The sequence below is a fragment of the Lynx rufus genome, unplaced genomic scaffold (assembly GCF_022079265.1).
Source record: "Lynx rufus isolate CCGP_SWC_20201006 ecotype Redwood Valley unplaced genomic scaffold, mLynRuf1.p SCAF_1, whole genome shotgun sequence".
NCBI lineage: Eukaryota > Metazoa > Chordata > Mammalia > Carnivora > Felidae > Lynx > Lynx rufus.
Window position 1 is genome coordinate 18,749,314 of NW_025814823.1, and position 19,805 is coordinate 18,769,118.

Below are 19,805 nucleotides of genomic sequence, written 5' to 3' on the forward strand. Positions count from 1 at the left end.
AAGTCCTGGCTTCAGAAGGTCTTTTGACACGGGGGTGATCTTACCTGTTCACTAACTCACTCTTAGCCTGACACCCAGCTATGCGTCGTCGTCTTGACGCTGTGCGGGAAGCTTTGGTTGGGCAACACATTGTCAAAGTTAAAATCCAACGTATCTCCATCCATAAGATCGTTCCGAATGATGGACTCCATGTCGCAGTCCAAGCGCTCAATCAACATGCCATCCAAGTCACTTGGGAGCTTCTCCTGGTGGAGAAGGCCCATCCTGCCATAGCCATTGCAGCTGCTCACCGAGGAGTAGGCCCCCAGCGCGTTCATCTGCATGGTGTGGGACAGAGGCACTTGTAAAGCTGTCTTCACGGGGGCCAAGCGGTTCATACCCGAGGTGTGGGGCATGGTGTTGACCGCATGGGGCAAGGCACGCCCATTAACTGCGGATGTTGGCTGGGTATGTCCAGGGTGGGTGTGGGAGCTGGGGTTCATCATTTTGTTATGAGATGCCTGGCTGCCATAGGTTGACATGACCGAATTAGGGCCCATCAACACATTCTGACCAAGGACCCGGCTGTTGGGTTGGGCGATGCCAGGATCAACTGCTGTCATAATGTCATTGTGGGGAGGAGAGTCAGAAGTAAGCAACTCCTTCAAGAGTCCTGGTGCACAGTTATACTGATTCATACCTCCATAGCTCGATTTGTTGTCCTGAAGTGTTTGCATAGGCATCTGGGGCAAAGGGCTCATGCTGGACTGGCCATATGTGTATTTTTGGTAGTTTGGGCTGGGTGAATTCAGACTGGTGTTTGGAGGTGCAAATGAGTAGCATGGTGTCTGCTGCATCATGGTGCCAGGTGAAGACTGGGTTGAAACAGTTAATGGCGTTGGTGATGACAGAAGGTTGAGATTATCCAAAAGATTTTCCATATTTTCAGGATTGCTTATCTCAGACAGACTGGGTAGCGTAGAAGCCATCTTTGCAGCAGATGGTGGGTACACCAGAGAATGCACATCCCCATCTCCAAGATCGTCCTGTTCGGTCATAATGGGAGAAAGTCTCCCACTAATAGTACTAGCATTTGAGCTAGTTCGAGGGCGAAATGTACTCCAGTTATCAAAGTCATCATTGCTGTGAGAGCCAGGGCTCGCAGGCCATTTAGAAAACTGAGATCCTGGGCTGTCCCCGGCACCCTCCTGGCCAGACTGCAGGGATGCTTTTTTCTTAGCAGCTCGGCCCCGGCTCTTAGCAAATTTACTGTTGTTGTCCATGGACGCAGCTCTTCTCCGAGGGGATTTGCCACTCTTGCCTCCCTCTGGATTGAGCATCCACCAAGAACTTTTTCCAGTTCCTTCATTCTGCACACGAATGAACTTGCTGTGTAGGGACAGATTATGGCGAATTGAATTCTGTAAAGCAAAACATCATGTTAGAAATAAGTACTTCTCCCGGTGGAGTACTTACTGTTCAGTACAGATATATGTTAATGGAAGACAAGTAAACATCATTCAAAGTTTGTGGTACAGATTTCAACCTATACCATCAGAAGGGTTCGGAACTCCACTATAAAAGAGCTCCAAACCAGTACAAGAGAAATAGTATCTTATCTTAAAAACAGGCACCTGTAGGAGTGCCTGAGTGGCTCAATCGGATGAGTGTCCGACTCTTGATTTTGGCTCAGGTCACCATCTCACGGTTCGGGAGATCGAGCCCCACGTTAGGACCCACGTCCAGCTCCATGCTGGGCTCCGAACTGGGCATGGAGCCTGCTTCAGATTCTTCTCTCTCCTTCTGCCCCTCCCCCGCTCACGCTCTCAAAACAAACCAAAACAAACCCAGTGTCTGTGTCTTAATGTAATGAGGGGACAAAATTAAATAAGCATTATTATAGACACCTTCTTTTACATAGCTGTATTTTACAGGAAATCACAGGAACTCACTTGAAAACCACTTAAATTTTTGCTTAGCTACAATGCTACGTAAATAGCAAAAACCGTTTCCATTCTATCACCCCTAAAACTACTGCCAATTCTCTTCAGATTGAACATATGCCATTTACACAAGTGAGAAGTTTTAGATTACTGGGCCCACGTGATTATGGAAAAGAAAGAAGTGAAGCAGGATATATTCTTAGTCAAGAATTAAAAGCCTGAAAACCAGTAAGACCTAGATTCCTTTCTACCTTTCAAGTCCATTAGGCTAATATAGGTGAATATACGGCAAACAGGGTCATATTTCTTATTTTAGAAAGTTGAACTGCCGAAAAAGAGAAAATTTAGATCCAAGTGCTATTCACCAACCCCTCCTCCCACAAATAACCAGCAGTATGTGCCAACTGACTCCAGGTCACTGCATCGGAGGGAGGTCATGCTCTATCCAAAAAGACACGGGGGAGAGGGGTGGCAATACAAAGAGCTCCAGGCTTCAGTCGCTCAGTACAGTTGTTCCACAACTAAACTGTGCCATGTGTATTTCCAACACAATTGGTAAAGAAAATCAACTTAACTTTGGGAAACTGCTTGGCCCCTAGGTGCCTTAAGTTTCCTTATCTATAAAACAGAGATAAGTAATAGACCCATTTAGGGCTATTAGAGGGAGACAGAGTTTATAAAATGTTCAGTGGTGCCTGGCACATGGCAAGCAGTTCCCAAGAAGTAGGGCCTAGATCCCAACTTTGAGGGCACGAGGATATTGCCATTTTGAGCCCTGCTCCCCTCCTCCTACCTCCTATTCACTGGGGTGTGGGCAGGAGCTCAGAGGGATTGCAAACACAAACACACAACTCCCAATATACAGTGAAGGAGGCCAAAGACAGTCTCAAGCTCCAGCAGAAGCAGCAAAGCCAGGCTGCAAATAAGGAAGCCCCAATCCAACTCCCCTAATGGACACATATGGGATCACCAGCATCTGAAGAGCCTCTGGGGACATATGGAAAAGCAAAAATGGGCTCCAAAGGAGGGCCCTTGTCTTGTAGCTTTTTGTTCCCCATCTAGAACAAGGCACACAGCAGACTCCCACTACCTGCTCATTCAGCAGCCTCTGTCATCAGGGCCCTGAGGCCAAGTCCAGGAGCAGGATTCTGGATGTCCTAGACCCCTGGGAACAGGCCCCTGTGCATGTCTCCCAAGCTTCCCCTGGCTTCCTCTGCCAACTGGGGACAAGGCTTAGCAGACTGAGCCCCCTGGACCTCTGGGGCCCCTCACCCTGACCACAAAAAGGCCCTGGCTGGATTTGTGGTCACCCAGGGATGCAGCCACAGTGCCCACATCCTCATGCCATCAACGTGGGATGCAGATGCTTGAGTGCCAATCGCTGCGCCAGAAAAAGCCTTTGCACAGACAAGGCCCAGGCTTCAACACAAACCATGAATTCAGGTTCTTTCTTATTAAAAAAGAGATTACAAACATGCGGGGAAAAAAATCTCACTGTCTAAAAGGAGATGGGATAGTCCGAGTCGAGTCAGGCCGGATAGCCAGGGCTGAGAAATCCGTATTTCAAAATGCCCTCTGACCCTCTGTACTACATTCCACCCAAGGATTGCAACAGAGGAGCAACGTGACAAACCCTTCTGCCAGGGCACACAGCGCGGGCGGGTCAGATTCGGCTCTGAATGGGCCTTCCAGGCTAGATGCTGTGCAGGTGTCCAAGTGGATGGCATGAAGGTTTCTTTTGTTCCCTAGACTTTCCTCTTCCTTCCCATCTATTGATCTATCCCCAACTCAAGAAAAGCTTTGAGGAGGACTTTAAGTACACACAAGAATCCCTAAAAGAGGCCAAGTACTACATTTTTCTAATGGCCTATTTCATTTCCATAAGATTCTCCAAACCCCACGGAAAGGTCTTAAACACACACCTATGTACGCTCCAAGAACCACAGCCTCATCTCCTGGGCCCACCAACACCAGCAAAGCAGGTTCTAAATCTGTCCTTAAAGAGGCAGGCCTGTCCCTGGGGAGGACCTGGAAAGGGGCCGAGCGGTCTGACCCTGCGACATGTTCTATAGGCTGAAAGTCTGGGCGTTTGCACAATATTCCATCTTGACTATCTTGTTCTTGGAACACAATAGACACATAGATAAGCCACGATGAAATCTCTAGAGGAAAGGAAGCTTGACTCCTGTCCCTGTCACATTTAGTTAATGATAAAGGGGGGGAAGATCCTCCTAGATAATGGCTTCCTGGTTGTCTGCACTGGCTGGTGGAGAGGGTGGTGCAGCTCTGTAACACTCATAATTAGATCAGGTCATTTGTAACTGCAATTAGGGGACATTTTTAATGAGACTGCAGAATATGTAATGATGAAATCTTTAAAAAGTTCAAGAAGCGTTCACTAAGCCAGGTGGGACATACACTAACTCACCACTTAGACTTACCCCCCCTCTCCAAAAGGGTGGTAGGGGGAGGGTCCACAGCAATACCCTACTTATCAAAACATCATGCTCCGTATTTTTCTAAGAGGACATTTCAGGTCACTCTTTGAGTAACAGAGCTGTCTTCTAACTTTGCCAACAATTAAAAAAAATTTTTTTTCCAAACAGGAAAAGGTTTGCTGTGCAGGGCTTGTTACAAAAATTCCTGTTTTTCATACAGCCAGCAGGGCTATGATAGGGAGTGGGGGCGGGGTGAATAGGTAAATCCTGCAAAAATATGTGTTGCTATTAAGGGTATTATGTCTGCAGACCCCTGCGGGACATAGCCATGGCCGGAGGAAACTGTGGTTCTCCCGCAAACTCTTCGACTGTCAGTGCTTGGAGATACTCAGTTTTTTGACTACAAACAGAATATTACCTGAGAAGTAAGGCAGATTGTGAAGATAGAAAACTCATACACTGCAAGCTACTTAGCCAAATCACAAGCTGCTATGCCATTAGACTCCGCCCACCCCCCCACCCTCACCCCCCAACCAAGGACACATGAGCAAATTTCCTCTCCAGCAGCTGTATTTCTCTGCAGCCTGGGCTCTTTACTAATGCTGAGCTGGATTTCCTCTCACATACCCTCCCCACAACCTGCCCCCCCAAGCAGGGCGGCACGTTCTTCTTGGGAAGCCTGACCTGACCCGGGACCTTTGGGCGGGTCGCGTCGGGGGCAGAAGGAGCTGCACAAGGTATGTGCTTGCTTGCTCAGCCTGCCTCCAAGTCCCAGGTGCTCTATTTCAGGAGTTCTATGGATTCCAAGCTCCTTAAAGAACAAGGGCAGAAGTCTGGTTTTATTTCCTAATCTTGAAGCCCCTAGAAGAGTTCTGTGTACACGCATGCACACGCGCACACACACACAAAGATGATGTGCACACAAGAAAAAGCCAAGGAATGTTTGTTGACTGACATCCCAAACACACTACAGGGAAGGTGTAATGTCTTACACATCTTTTGGCCATGTGTTCACATACCAATTCATGCCAAACCACACTTATTGAGACCTAGTTTGTGCTAGGTGCAATGAAAGACAACAGAAGGAATTAGGCAGAGTCTGCCCTCTAGGTGTTTTATGATTGACCTGGGCCAAGAACAAGTCCACCTAAACAGCCACATGGGACAGAAAATGATGCACAAACCACTGTCCAGGAGCACTGACATCTTCCTATCAAAGGCTGCCATCCCCACCTCCTCCAACTTCTCTCTGAGCTCAAACGTCCCTTCCTTCTGGAACCATCCCATCCTACCGCTAACACAGGACCTTGGTTACTCACCACAATTATGATTCTGCTATGTGTGGTCCCCTGGGGGCATGTGTGGCTCCCCACTACACTGTAAGCTGCATGAGCTCAGGACCTGGTCTGTCTTCTTGTACAATGTATCCTCACAGCTCCATCACCAAGAGGCACTCAAGTATCTGTTAAATGGATTAATAGGCTCTACGTTGACAGGGCTGTTGTGGAGATTAAATGAGAGAACACATGTAAAGTGCTTACCTCAATCAATATTAGCTGATGTTACTGTTGTTATTATTAGGATAATGGCATCTATAAAATGTCTGTGTTTTAGACACTTTATCTGTACGATAACCATCAGTCTAATTTACTATCATACCTTGCACTGTTGCCACTAATAAGGTGTTACGTGTTAGGTACTGGAAAAGTAGACCAGCGTTGAGGTAAGACTTAAGATGTTTTCTCTCTGCACCAGACAGTACCTCAGATGCTGTGAAGAGACGTTAATAATAAAGGAACTCAGATACCAAAGCTGGTCTGTTACTGCCCTTGCCAGTAAGTGTATCAGAATCCTGAAGTCTTCTCAAGGTGCTGCCACGGAGCCTCGCGCGTGGGCACCACACACAGCTGTGGCCTCTCAGCTCTCTGGACTCAGCCAGTGTGCGACAAGGGAAGGAGTGGCAGGTATTACCCGGGCCACAGTCAAGAGACCACAGTCCTGTGTCTCCTTGGGGAGGGTGGTTACAAATGAGCCCTGCTGGTCCCCTGCCTCTCTGGCTGGCAGAAGCTAGGCTCTGGGGCTGGCCCCTAGAAACCCTGAGGACACAGGACAGGAACTGCCCCTCCCCAAGAGGCTCCCAGCCCCGCTGTTTAAAGCAATAATCGGAGCGTCGCTGACGCACAAGAAGAAATCTTCACACCTTTCATTTGCTTTAAGTTTTTTATCTCATTTTTAAATCTATATTGGCAAAATGTGTTATATAACATACACAATCTATGGCTGTAGTACAAATGAATAAATGTGACATCAGAAAGGATATGTGATTTTTACAAAAAACATTTGGAGACCCCTACTCTGTTACAGTAGACTTCTAGTCTACTAGAAGCCTGAACAAAGAAAACCAAGGTTGTTGAACTAGTCCTAGAGTCAAGACTAGCAAGCTCTTTGGTCTACCAGACCTGGGATGAAGAATGCTCTGATCTGGCCCTGGGTTTGCACCTCTCCTCCCCTACCCTGCCCCGGGCTCCTTCCTGTCCCTTTTTCTGTACCCTGGACACTCATCACTCTGAATCCTGCCTTCTGACCTGAGCTGCCAGCTTGGTTCCATCTAGCCTGTCCACTGGTGTGCGCAGAGATCACCGCCTTCCAGCCATGGGTCTTGCCATCACTCCATTTTTCTTTCTGCTCGGCAGTTCTAAGACTACTCGGGTCTTTGTCTTTATAACCAAAAATAAAAGAAAACCATCAACTTAGGCTGAGTACATCCTGTTCACGAACCCCGGGCCTTCATACTTTATGTCTGCATTTTACTTCATATACAAACTGCGTTTAATCCATCATCGCATTCCACACTTGAAAGATCCCTATAAGGCAGGGATTACTGGCCTTGTTCTAGACATGGGAAAACTGAGGCTCAGAAAATTAATTGTCCAACTAGGGCTCAGACCTAGGTTTCAGGAGTCTGAATGCAACACTGCTGCCAGCTAAAAAACCACCTCCGGGGCACCTGGGTGGCGCAGTCGGTTAAGCGTCCGACTTCAGCCAGGTCACGATCTCGCGGTCCGTGAGTTCAAGCCCCGCGTCAGGCTCTGGGCTGATGGCTCAGAGCCTGGAGCCTGTTTCCGATTCTGTGTCTCCCTCTCTCTCTGCCCCTCCCCCGTTCATGCTCTGTCTCTCTCTGTCCCAAAAATAAATAAACGTTGAAAAAAAAATTAAAAAAAAAAAATAATAATAAAAAAAAAAAAACAAAAAACCACCTCCTTGGCTCCGCCATTGTGAAGAATCACATTGTGAAGGAACACACTCAAGACTAAGGTTACATGAACGCATCTTGAGGGAGCAGAAATAATTGTTTACAAATACTAGTGTACAAAACGAATTTTCTGCCTCACTGGGTAAAACAGACTGACAAAATATGATTTGCCTTTAATTCTAATGGTGACTCTTTATGGCAGGAAACCATAACAGCTGAAGTGTGAATTTCAGGTATGAGCATCACCCTGGGGAAAGCATGTATAAGGAGGCTGTGGGGACCCACAAGGAAAATGGAAAGGCCCCAGGGGCCCCTGCAGCCTAGACCTGCCCGTCACCTTGCCACACGGTGGGGGTGAGCAGTAGTCACCAAATCAAACAAAAAGAACTTCAAACTTAAGACACTGGAACACATGACTAAATGAATTTGTTGTTCTAGAAATTCTAGAAATTCTTTCAAAATGCTAGACAAACTAGATTTTTCCAAAAGCATTTTATCTCATTTCTGTGAACTCTTTGTCAATGCAGGCAATTGTTTTGTAGACTCCCAGCATGGACTTTACTCCCTCCTCCTGCTTCCTCTCTTTTACACCATCTCTTCCTGCACTTCTACGAGTGAAAACAAACTAAGGAGAAAGTAGAAATAATCTCTATTCAACAGAGTTCCCATTAGTTGCTAATAAAACAACTTTGCAAAATAATCCATTCTGCTTGCAAACGGAAGGAAAATATGTGACCGTTTGCCAATTGTTCTTTTTACAAGTGATGTCAATAGACGCCATATAGGTTCAACTTTTCAAAGTGTTGTAATAGAAGATGTATGGTGAATGGCTAACCTACATGCTTACACAATAGGCCCCAGCAGTGTTCAGCTCTTCTTCCTCAGGCTGATCTCATTTTCCAGAAGCCTGTCCTTCTTGCCTGAACATCAATGACCCCACAGCACACTCTCACCCCCCAGTTTGCAATGAGGACTTGGGCTTCTCCAGTGATCCCAGGGCTGGGAAGAAAAGACTTGCAGCCTCATGAAATGTGCAAACTAGAAGGCACTGGGAAGGTCATCTGGCCCAACACTCCCATTTCCTATTACAGAAAATAGAATTCAGGAAGATTAAAATCCAGATGAGAAACTTATACGAAACGTATACAAGAGCTCATTTACAAGAAGCACAAGCACCTGGGGCTCTATTCCTAGAAGAAATATAGAACAAGTATCAAGAGCATGCAGGGTCCCTCCCCTAATCAAACCAATTCTTAGCTATAGATTCACAAATGGCTATCAATACACTCTTAGCTCTAAACAGCTTTCTCTCTGACTCAAATCTTTCCAAAGAAGGAAAATATGACTACGTTAAAGAACCTCCAACAACAAAAAAAGCATATGGGAGATTATGCTCTCATGTAAGACAGTACCAAAAAGACAACTGTAAGAATTCATGAGCACCATGAAGTTTCAGCACACGGACAGGCAGAAGCCAAGGTCTAGCTGACTGCAGGGCCACCTTGAGGGAGCACCTTGATCTCACTAGGCCTCAGTCTTGCCATCTGTGAAGCAGTAACTACACAGGACTGTTACATAGGATGGCTAGGAACTGAACAGCATAACATATATGGGAAGTGCTTAGCATACCCCTGGACACAAAGATGAGGAAATCAAGGCTGGCCTCTTTCTGATAGGAAGCAAAGGGATATATAAACAGGAATTTGAAAGCGATCGTGAATGGTTACAACTTGATTAAAAATCATTCATCACAAACTTCCTGTTTAACAGTCTTCCTCAAGCTGGTTTCCAGGTCCTCACAACTGAGCCTGCAATCCTTCTTTTACAGAAAAACCGTTTTCTCCCCTTGCGAGGATTTTAAATGTAAAAATGTGATTAACTAGCGTGCTCTGTCAGCTTTCTGGACGACCCATGTCAGAACATATGTGGGTCCCTGAGGTTTGTTCAAGGAGACAGACCAGCTGACGGATGACAGACTACATGCAGGAGGACAGTTACAGCAACGCCCCTTCTACATCTCTTCTCACACACCGCTCACTCACCACTGTTTACTTTGCAGAGAACAAACCCTAAAAGGGGCCTGAAGAGGTGAGGGATTTCAAGAACATATTGCAGGACCAAACACTTGGTGAAAAGGTGAGCTACAAGTGAATGGGACTATGGTCTTAGGAAACCAAGAGGGAAGAGGGAAGCACCCCCAGCCTGAGAGGAGGGGCAGGGAGGAAGCCCTGCAGTGCGGAAAATGACCCCATTGAGATGATGGCCCCGGTGAGAATGCGGGACGACGCCTGCCTTTTGATAAGCTCTCACATTAGCCAAAAGCCTAAGTATTTCAGAGTAACAGGTCAGCCAACAACCTCATCAGGGTGTAAGAAAAAATCTCCACGGATAGAGCAGAAAATTTACTTTGATTATATCAGAACTATCCCATGCTTTTATTTCTCAGAAGGTGCTAATCAAAACAACACAGTGCTTCCCCTTGCTGTGTCCTACAGGAAAACCCCATTATCGAAGAAAGCTGTTTTATGAAAGAAAGGGCAAAGCCCCTCAATTTTCAGAACGTGAAAAGGAAAGTCTTTCCAACAGCATTTAATGCCCCATGCTTTTCACACTATCAGAAACTAGGAAGCTCAAAGACAAAACTCCAAAAATTCCAGGTGAGGTTGAAACCTTAGGTACAAGCATCTTTCCCTGTGTTCCAAATCATGGGGTATTGATGTTAATCACTCTCTCTCTATAACTTCCATAAAAGTTGCTAACACAGGGTGCCTGTGTGGCTCAGCCAGTTAAGCTTCCAACTCTTGATCTCAGTTCAGGTCTTGATCTCACGGTCGTGATTCAGGGTCCTGTGTTGGGCTACTCCGTGCCCAGCTTACTTTAAAAAAAAAAAAAAAAGTGGCTAATGTAGACCCCTGTTTAAGTCAAGTCTGGAAAACAGAAACTACCTCCTGCTGTCATACACTTTGGCCTGAGTACATTGCCACAAAAGCCAATAATGCCAACTCTCAAATGAGTGTCATCAACTCTGGCTAATTAGGTCCCAGTGGTGGATACAGAGAGACTAAATTTCATTTAGCTAGAATTCTCTTAAATGTGTGGGGTTTTTTGGGTTTTTTTTGTTTTTTAAGGCTAGCTAAGGATTTCAAAGTGGAGTTTGTGTCTCCTGGGATTAATTTAGTTTCTGTGCAGCATGCGGGAATCCCTATCGATCCTTTAACCCACTCACCTCCCCCTCCAGGGAGGCATAAAGACCGCGCACTGCCAAGTCCCAGGCAGAGAACTTCAACACCCCATCCTGACCATCTGGTGGCCTGAAAGAGCCCATCCTTTCTGAAACTTCTATTTAATTAACTGCTCAGAATATGGACTGTCTCAGACACAGAAGGCCACACCATAGTATAGTATTAAGAGGAAACTCATTTGTTGCCGAAGTGCTCCTGCTGTTTCCTAATGAAAATTTGTGTCTATTTTATAGGCCATACCATTTTTCTCATCTTCAGTGGCTCTACAAATGCAGTGCTTTACAAGCAATTAATTAACTAACTCTGTATTTGGCTACCAGAAGAATAACTACTGGTGAACTTGGCTACCAGAGTATGGCAAAACAAAGTAGAAACCAAAAACAAAAGAACACTTGAGAATTTATCTTCTTCTGATGAATAACTCAAATTTGGCATCAAAATGAAACACAGTGTGTAACAATTTGATCAATGTTCAAGTTTTCTAAAGTTATTAAAGGACTAAAGTAAATTTTGAAGTATTTTGTGATGAGCCCTTTAACCCACTCATATTAGGTGAATGTTTATTCAAGGTATGAGCCGGGGTGGCTCACTTGGTTAAGCAACCGACTCTCAGTTTCACCTCAGGTCATGATCTCATGGTTTGTGAGTTCAAGACCCGCACTGGGCTCTGTGCTGACAGTGCAGAGCCTGCCTGGGACTCTCTCTCTCTCTCTCTCTCTCAAAATAAATCAGCTTTAAAAACCAACAAAACAACAACAACAAAAAAACAAAAACAGGGCATGTACCCCAACTGTTTACAAGAGCCAATGAAAAACTCTATGAATTGAATATAAATTCAAAGGCAAACACACCTGAAACTTTGAGAGATTAAAATCTCTAGGATAATATCCCATCCATAGAATGTACTATACAGAATTGTTTTTTGCCCTAAATATGTTCAGTGTCTGAAAATCTAGGCGAACATGAATCCACTGAATGCATAATTTACCAAGAAATGCTACCCTTAGTAAACAGAATTAAGAAGTATGAAGTCAAAGTGGGTTGGGGTTTTTTTGTTTTGTTTTGTTTTGTTTTGTTTTGTTTTGTTTTTTGGAACTCAAATGTAACAAATCCAGATTATGAGAAGAATGGAAAGAAACTGCAAAAATATAATATTCTGAATTATATATCACGTGCAATGTAAAGTTTTCTTAGTTATATAGAATCCTGAAACTAGCTTGCTTGCCGAATACTCTGGCTAATCAGCAACGATTTGTGACTGCTGAGCACGTGTACTTTCTTGTTTAGGGGCCAGCTCACAAAAATTCTTGTCCCAAATCAAATAGCTACTAAAAAATCACTGGTTGACCTAATACTAGCAAAATCATTTGGGCCCATTTGCTCCACGGTAAAGCAAAACCCCCCAGCCATGGGAGGCAGGGGCCAAGCCAGGGCTGTTTCCAAGCATCCTGCAGACATCGGGATCCAATTCAGCAAGCAGACCACAGAGACAGTAGGTGTGTTCGCTGGATAATGGCCCTACTCTCTGCACCTTCCTTCCAAACAACTGAGGCTCCTTCAGCACCATCAGGTGCCCACATCAACAGCGCAGGGTCTCCAAAAGAACCCCAAATACATGTTTCAGAAATGCAGCTTTTGTGGTTACCTAAAGGCCTACAAACATCATAGCCTTCAAAACCTTCCACAACGTGTCCACCCTAAAACCACACCTGCCCACCAGCACAGATCCTGTGTCCTAACACGAGGCTACACCTGACATCTCAAACAGCATCTGCACACAGGGCTCTCCAGTCAATATGGCGCTGTGCTTAGTTGTAAAAACAGCTTTCCTCCCCTGTGTAAGCGCCCACACTGTGAACAACAGCCCCTGCAAAGTCTCACCCCTGCTCACCCCTGCACAGTCACGGACACTCCACCAGAAGTAAGCACACTTAGGTTAGTGATACCCACAGGATTTGCAACCTCAGTCAGGCCTCAGGTCGAGATGAAGGCCAGCCCCAGGGGAAAGTGCTTCGCCAAGACTATTCCTGGGCTCAGGGGGTGCTGGAAGCTCCAACTAGAGTCTGTCCTGGAAGCAGATTTAGATGACCTGAGGACAGCCTGCTAAGTATCCTTTGTGTTTCACAGTTTTTGAGCTCAGCCACAGGGCTAGCCAGGTTCTTATTCCAGAGAGAAGAGACAAAGTCAGGCAAGACAAAAAAAAAAGGGTGCCCCAACCACCTGGGGATCCTCACTTGAGCAATTAGCAAACCTTACCATCTGGAAAGTTCTCCTTGCATTGAACTTTTTACTCTAATGCTGCAGCTTGAACTCATGTCCTCTTTGGAAACATGAACAACACTGCAGCCAAGAATGAAAAGTACAAGACTGTGTTTATAAATCCCCAAAGACAAAAACCTCACTGCTACTTTTAGTAGTTATAAATATCATTTCTACGAAGGCATTATCTTTGAAAATGCACTTATTACACATAATATTCATTTCTTGTTTGGGGCTGAGAAAGCAAAGGGAGAATTCTGTACAGTTAGCTCTATCTTAAATACTTAGAGGGAGACCAGTGAAGAAAAAAATGAATAAATGAAGCATTTCTTGGGATGATTCAAACCTGAGAACTTCTCATCTGAGCCCAAAGTTGGTGGTACCTTAACCTCCTCTTTGGAACTTCAGTGTTCATTGTTCTCAGTGTTATCACACTTTGAATTTCCTCCAAAAGGGGACTGTGAATAACAACTATTGTGACTGAAATCTTGCACACAGTACAAATGTTTTGTATCTCTTCCAAGCTACTGCATTCAAGGATACTTTGAGCCACAGCTAGGAATTCCACCATGATATATGTATTTAGTATATTCAGGGATGCCCTTTTCTCCACCTTCTTTAAAAAGTATGCATTTGCCAATAGAGTTCAGAATTAAGGGTCTTCCCAGAGGGCAGGTCCTGTATTCAGGTTCAATTTAGGTCACTTACTCCCACAGGTCAATCAGACAAGTCAGATGATGTCCTGGTGCCTCACCACCACACAACGCAAAGGGGCACAATGCAGACCAAACGGGAACATGTTTGGAAACCACACAGAGTACCCAAACTGTAAAAGATGCTACCAGTCTGAAGCATATTAGAGAATTTTTCTGTAAATTCTTGATATTCTACAACAAAGGTAATCAGTTTCTCTAGAAATTATCCCTGTTATCACAGATACTTAACTACATGCAGGGACGTCAGCCTAACAGACCACTTCAGCATTTCTCCAAGGCCATTTCCAATGGCAGTCTCTTTGGTATTAATTTGTTTTTTATTACTGAGAAAAGTAATGTAGTCAGATTCTGACAACCTAGTTAAGACTGTAATAGCTTAGAATTGTTACTGGTTGAACAAAGTTTAAAACAATCATTCTTTAGTGCAATCCTACCCCCAGAAGGTTAAGTTTTGCATTTCAACCATTTCTAAAGCCACAATATATTTCTATTAAACAATTCATGAAGACGGACACCAATATATTGGATAACCATTTTAGTCCTTAAAGTAGCTATAAATTAAGCTAGAGTAGCATACAATTGTAGAACAAAACATTTTCTTTTTTCAGTTTTCTAGGCTGGGTTATTTATTGATTTATTTACGCATACATACATACCTACATACATACACACACGTGACTGTTCCAAAAGGACCACAGGGTGAATGGGGGCTGGAATAGAAGGTGCTGAGTCACCTTTTAGTCACCGAGGAGCCTGCATTGCATCCTACATGCAACGTACAGGAGAGCAAAGAAGATCAGAAAAAAGGACGATGTGGACCCTGGAGGAAAGTGCCAACCCATCTTCCCACAAGATGGTGGAAGAGAAGGAGAGTCTGTGTCCTGCTTGAAAAGCAGACATTTTTTCACCTACCCCAAAATTTAAGTGGGTGTGGGTGTATTTTACCGTGCACATAAATTTTTGTTGATGAACAAAAGCATCTCCGGGAGGTGCTGTTTGGCACGGTTCTTCCCCACCCTGAGAGGTGCCCGCGGTTCCGCCCTCTAACAGGGCTCTGCTGCAGCTTGTGCGGAGCCTGGTGTGCGGGAACAGCCTCACAAGTGTCATCTTCAGGACCGGATTGATGTCTCTGAACATGATCACTGAAGCAGCTGTTTAGCTTCTGTCTCATGACTTGAATGCTACTTGGTTGTTTTGGAACTCATGGCATAATCTCAGATTTTCTCGTAGTCACAGGAGGGCAGGATCCTGGGGCAGGGACCATTTGTTTTGAAAACGAGTTTTTAAATTCTCCCTTCGTGAAGCCTAGTGTGTTTTCATACTTTTATCCCTCGTTCACGACATTCAGCATACAAATTCAGTTCTCGCTTTTTGAAAGGTTTATTTTTGTTTCTTGAGGTCATTGTCTGGGCTTGACCATAACATCTTTCAGGTTGTTTTGAACAGCTAAAGGGAAATTAAAGGAAATAATGCCCTACAATGTAACCATAGACCATTTGACATAAGCATGAATACAGCTACAACACATTATTCACTAGTTAAGTCAGTGCCCTGGTGGGGGCACATGGAATCCAGGGCCAAGAATGGCCCACCACAGCTGGACTGCAGTGATGTGAGGGTGGCCTGAGATGGCATCAGGCTATGGGCTTATCACACACACAACACTCCCTCCCACCCCACCACACCTCCCCCATTCTCGTGAAAGGCACCCCCCCCCCACACACACACAGAGGTCTAAACCTTGGGAACTTAATTTTTAATGGTTGATTATCCCATCAGGATTTGACCGTAAAAGCACACAACTGTGGGCATAAACCCCACCACCTATGGCCAATCCCACGTTCTTCTGTGGCATAGATACCCTGGCCTCCATCTGCGTCCCGTCTCCTTTCCTTTCTTGCCCAAAATAAGTTAGTGCCGTGCAACTTACAGCCAAGTTTAAAACTCACAAAGTCACTAGCAAACAAAGAAACAATAGCAGGGAGTTCAAACATTTTGTAAAGCTTAAGTCACACAGTCTCATGCTTTCTCTGATCACTTTTCTGGAGGACAGCTGAGAAACCGTTGCTGCGAGAATTAGGTTCTCTTTAGGTTGTTGGCTTCCCCATCCATTTCACAGCACTTTCTCCCAGCCATTCCTCCTACTGAGGTCATTCTCCCCACCACAACAATACCAAACCAAACACTTCCCAGTAATTCAGAGTTTCTACCTTGATTGTTAAAAATACTGTATTGTAAACTTTCGATCTATACTCAATTCCTGGAACAGCTTAGGATGAAAGCAGATAGATCCTCTGTTCTTAGGAAGGAGGGAAGGAGGGAAGGAGGGAAGGAGAAAAGGGGAGGGGAGGGGAGGGGAGGGGAGGGGAGGGGAGGGGAGGGGAGGGGAGGGAGAAAAGAAAAGAAAAGAAAAGAAAAGAAAAGAAAAGAAAAGAAAAGAAAAGAAAAGAAAAGAAAAGACAAGACATCAAGTGTGATGTCCAAGATCAGTTCTAAGAAGCTAGACTTGTTTCCTTGGTTTGAGATTTCAGTGGAAAATAACCCATCATTTCTGCCTGAACAATTTACTTCAAAATACAAGAGTTTTGTCAAGTTCTGCTTCTGCTAAAAGGAAGGAGGAGAGCTCAGTAATGAGATGGATGCAGAATCTGCCATTTGCACCTTTATCGTCACGCCCCCCCATCATTAGCCAATCTAGTAAGAGTAACAACAAGTGCAAAGTTGAATATTAAATATTAAAGAAATGCTGGGGGTAGGCATGTTGAGGCAGATGGCTTCACACAGGAAGTGTGCCTTGTCAAACGTGTGCCAAGATGCAGCAGCATGCTGTTCTGGGTCCAAATTTCTTCGGTCTATCTTTGCCAAAAACAGTGCAGCTGTCATTCAGGTTACAGTTACGGATCTTTACCTGACAACGCTGACAACTGGTCCTAGAATGCTAGTCCTGCTGCTGAAGAACTGTCCTGTGCTCTGGTTTAAGCCCTACTCCATAAAGCTCCTACTGAACTGACAATGACATGATGACAAGGATTCCTTCCCCAAGGCCAGCCTCCCACTCCACCCGCAGGGTAGTCTTTATTCCCAAAGCATTACCCCCAACCATGCCCATGTAACAGCATCCCCTGGACTTTCCCTCCAGGTCCCCAAAGATTAGATTTCCCTCCAACCACTGAGGTCTCCTGGAACACCTCCAAAGTAAATCCTATGTGCATGTTCATACACAAAGCAACAAAAACAAAATACTCTCCATTAGACTTTTTTGTTTTGTAGGTGTGATCACGTGTACTCCTCTACACACACACACACACACACACACACACACACACACACACAATTTCCCTGATACTTCTTGACAGACTCTGCTGTGAAGCCAAATTTCAGTGGCACACACTTTGGAAAATGCTGCCCTAATGGCAAGATGGTGGTCAAGTGGAAGACCTAAGTCTGGCTCTGTCTTCGTACATGTAACTTTGGACAAATTTAATGTCCTGTGTATCTTAGCTTTCTTGTCTACAAAGTGGAAAAAATAATGCCTGTCCTACCTGCCTCCCAGGGTAGTAGTAATGGATACAACTGCTTCCAAAAGCATTCAAAAAGTTCTACGCATTTGTGAGGTTTTAGGATTGTGCCCCAGGTAGAAGGGGCAGAGCTGCCCGAGCTCCCAACCAAACAACCACCTGTCCCAGTTACCTTGGAAAGCCCAGGTGCTCTGGGAAACATACTTCTTACCCTTTGAAGAACGAAGGAGACACAGACTGTCCAACAGGCCAAATCACTCCGTAGGAAGGAGGTCTGGCATAGGCCCCTCCCCCAAACATGACAGAGTAACAGTCAACAAAATGCACAAGGCAGAGCTGGCTACCAGGGGAGAAGAATGGACCCACCCTTAATTTCATCTCCAAATCCCTCCCACCTTCCTAAATGTTTTGTGAAAAGGAAGAGGCACACAAGGTACAGGAAGTGGAAGAGAAGGGGAAGAGGAAACAGGAGGAGTGTAGTAGGCTGATTTGCTTAGAAGACAAGTGAAATAGAAAAATAACAGACTCCTGAGACTTCTCCTGGGTCAAGCTTTGACTGTGACGCCATTCTTCATACTGTAAGAACTGTGATGTGAGCAGAGGGTCAGTTTCTAGGGTCATGAAAACTGTACCCGCATGCAGTCTCTCCCCATTAGCATAATGAGTAGCAGAACTGGTGTAGGACCAGCCTGGGCAAAAATAGCGACTAGGATTGGAAAGTCTACATACAACATTTGACAATGAATGTCAATTATGACATCTCTGCAACCTCTAGAGCACACTTTTTTTGGGGTGGAGGTGGGCGGGGGGGGGGCGGGAGGGGTTTGTAGCTAATATAAATGGTGCTCTTTATTACCAGTGACATGAGATCTATATGGTCAGTTATTTCTTTTACAGACATTTTCATGAATATGATGATGCTGTCTCTGGATGGTGAAGGTAATGAGGGTTTTTACTTTCTAGTTTACCTCTGCATGTTGTCTTTTTTGCTGTTGTTTTTAAAAGAAAGAGCATGTAAAAAAAAAAAAAGAGCACGTATAGTATAGCTTTTATTATCTGAATAAAGCTACTTCCTTTGGTGGGGGCAGAGGACAAACAAAAAACCCATGCCTGTTCTTTCAGGCTTTCATTCTAAAAACAAAAACAAAGTAAAACTGATTTCCTATCAAGTGCCAGGACCTGTATCATGTGATACATACACATACACACATAAATATTTACATAATCAAAGAAGATGAAGTTCATAAACCATATCCTAAGATTTTTGATTTTCCAGGAAACAATAGCTCTTTCCTAAAGCAGAAGTGGAAAAAAAACAATAGTATTACACAAAACTAGTAGGGTACAGTGGTTGAGGAACAGGGCTTGTTATCAGACAAACCTGGATCTTAACCCACTCCTGAGATTTAGCAAACATGTGACCTTGGCTGAGTCACTTAACCTCTCCAAGCTTCAACTGCCGCATCTGCAAAGTGGGAATGATAGCCACTACACCAGGTTTTTATGAGGATTAAAATGAGATAACCATGCAAAGCACTTACAAAATGTCAAGCAAATGTCTAGCCTCTGACTACAGGCAAGGCTAACCTCATCTGACCTCATGTCACCTCCCTGCACAAATTCAGAAAGAACCCAGTGCTGATTTGTTCTTCAGGCAAAACACATCCAGGGCACTTGGTCTCAATGTTTATCCAACCTTTATTAGCAGTAGCAACAGAAGATGCTGTCATTTCAAGGTGAAAGTCATCCAGGGCACAATCAAGCAAAGTAAGGTCAGCCAGAAGCTCAAAGACACTTGGGTCCAAGACAGTCTCCACCGCACCTCTTAGCGCTTCCATTAGATAGACATGGGCCTTCCTGGCTTATAGCCTGGGCACCAACATTTTTAAATCCATCAGGAGAGAGTTTGGGGAGAAATACAAAATGCAACATTAAATCAAACACTAGGGCACTTTCCTGGAGGATACCGAAGAGGATTCAGGCTTTCCCAAGGTAGAATAGGTGTCCAGAGTGGATGGAGCACCACTGAAAACTGTGGCTGGGTTTTGTGGTCTTTGACAAACTCTGAAGAGGTACCGCTTGCAGGCAGAAAGGTGAACAAAAATAGAGTGCAACAGCCTTCCCACTTGTTGCTGTAACACATTCCTTCACTTTAGAAAGATACTCATGAAAACTTGCAGAGGGCTGCCCTCAAACAACAGTACAAATTGCGTTTAAATCGGGAAGCCAGCTGCTCCTTGATCAGTCATCCTTTTACCAACAACAGAACTTTAATTAGCCCCCATCTGCTTCCTGTTTTAGGCCACAAATCTTAACTTTCACCTGTTTGGACCAAACTGCAATAACTATACACCCACAGTAAATAAAAACAATTAACTTTTCATACAACATGCAATTCATTCTCACTGAGCTGATACTGAGCTATTCAAAATAGTGCGTAATTCAAATCAACTATTT

General features: G+C 44.7%; 1 protein-coding gene across 1 annotated transcript in view; it reads right to left on the reverse strand.

The window, feature by feature from the left end:
• Positions 1–19,805, reverse strand: part of FOXO1 (forkhead box O1) — a 97,617-nt gene that overhangs the window by 3,745 nt on the left and 74,067 nt on the right. Inside the window, exon 2 of the mRNA XM_047079108.1 lies at positions 45–1,400. Within this exon, the coding sequence (XP_046935064.1) occupies positions 63–1,400 (1,338 nt within the window). The 3' untranslated portion in view covers positions 45–62. The remainder of the gene's footprint in view (positions 1–44; positions 1,401–19,805) is intronic.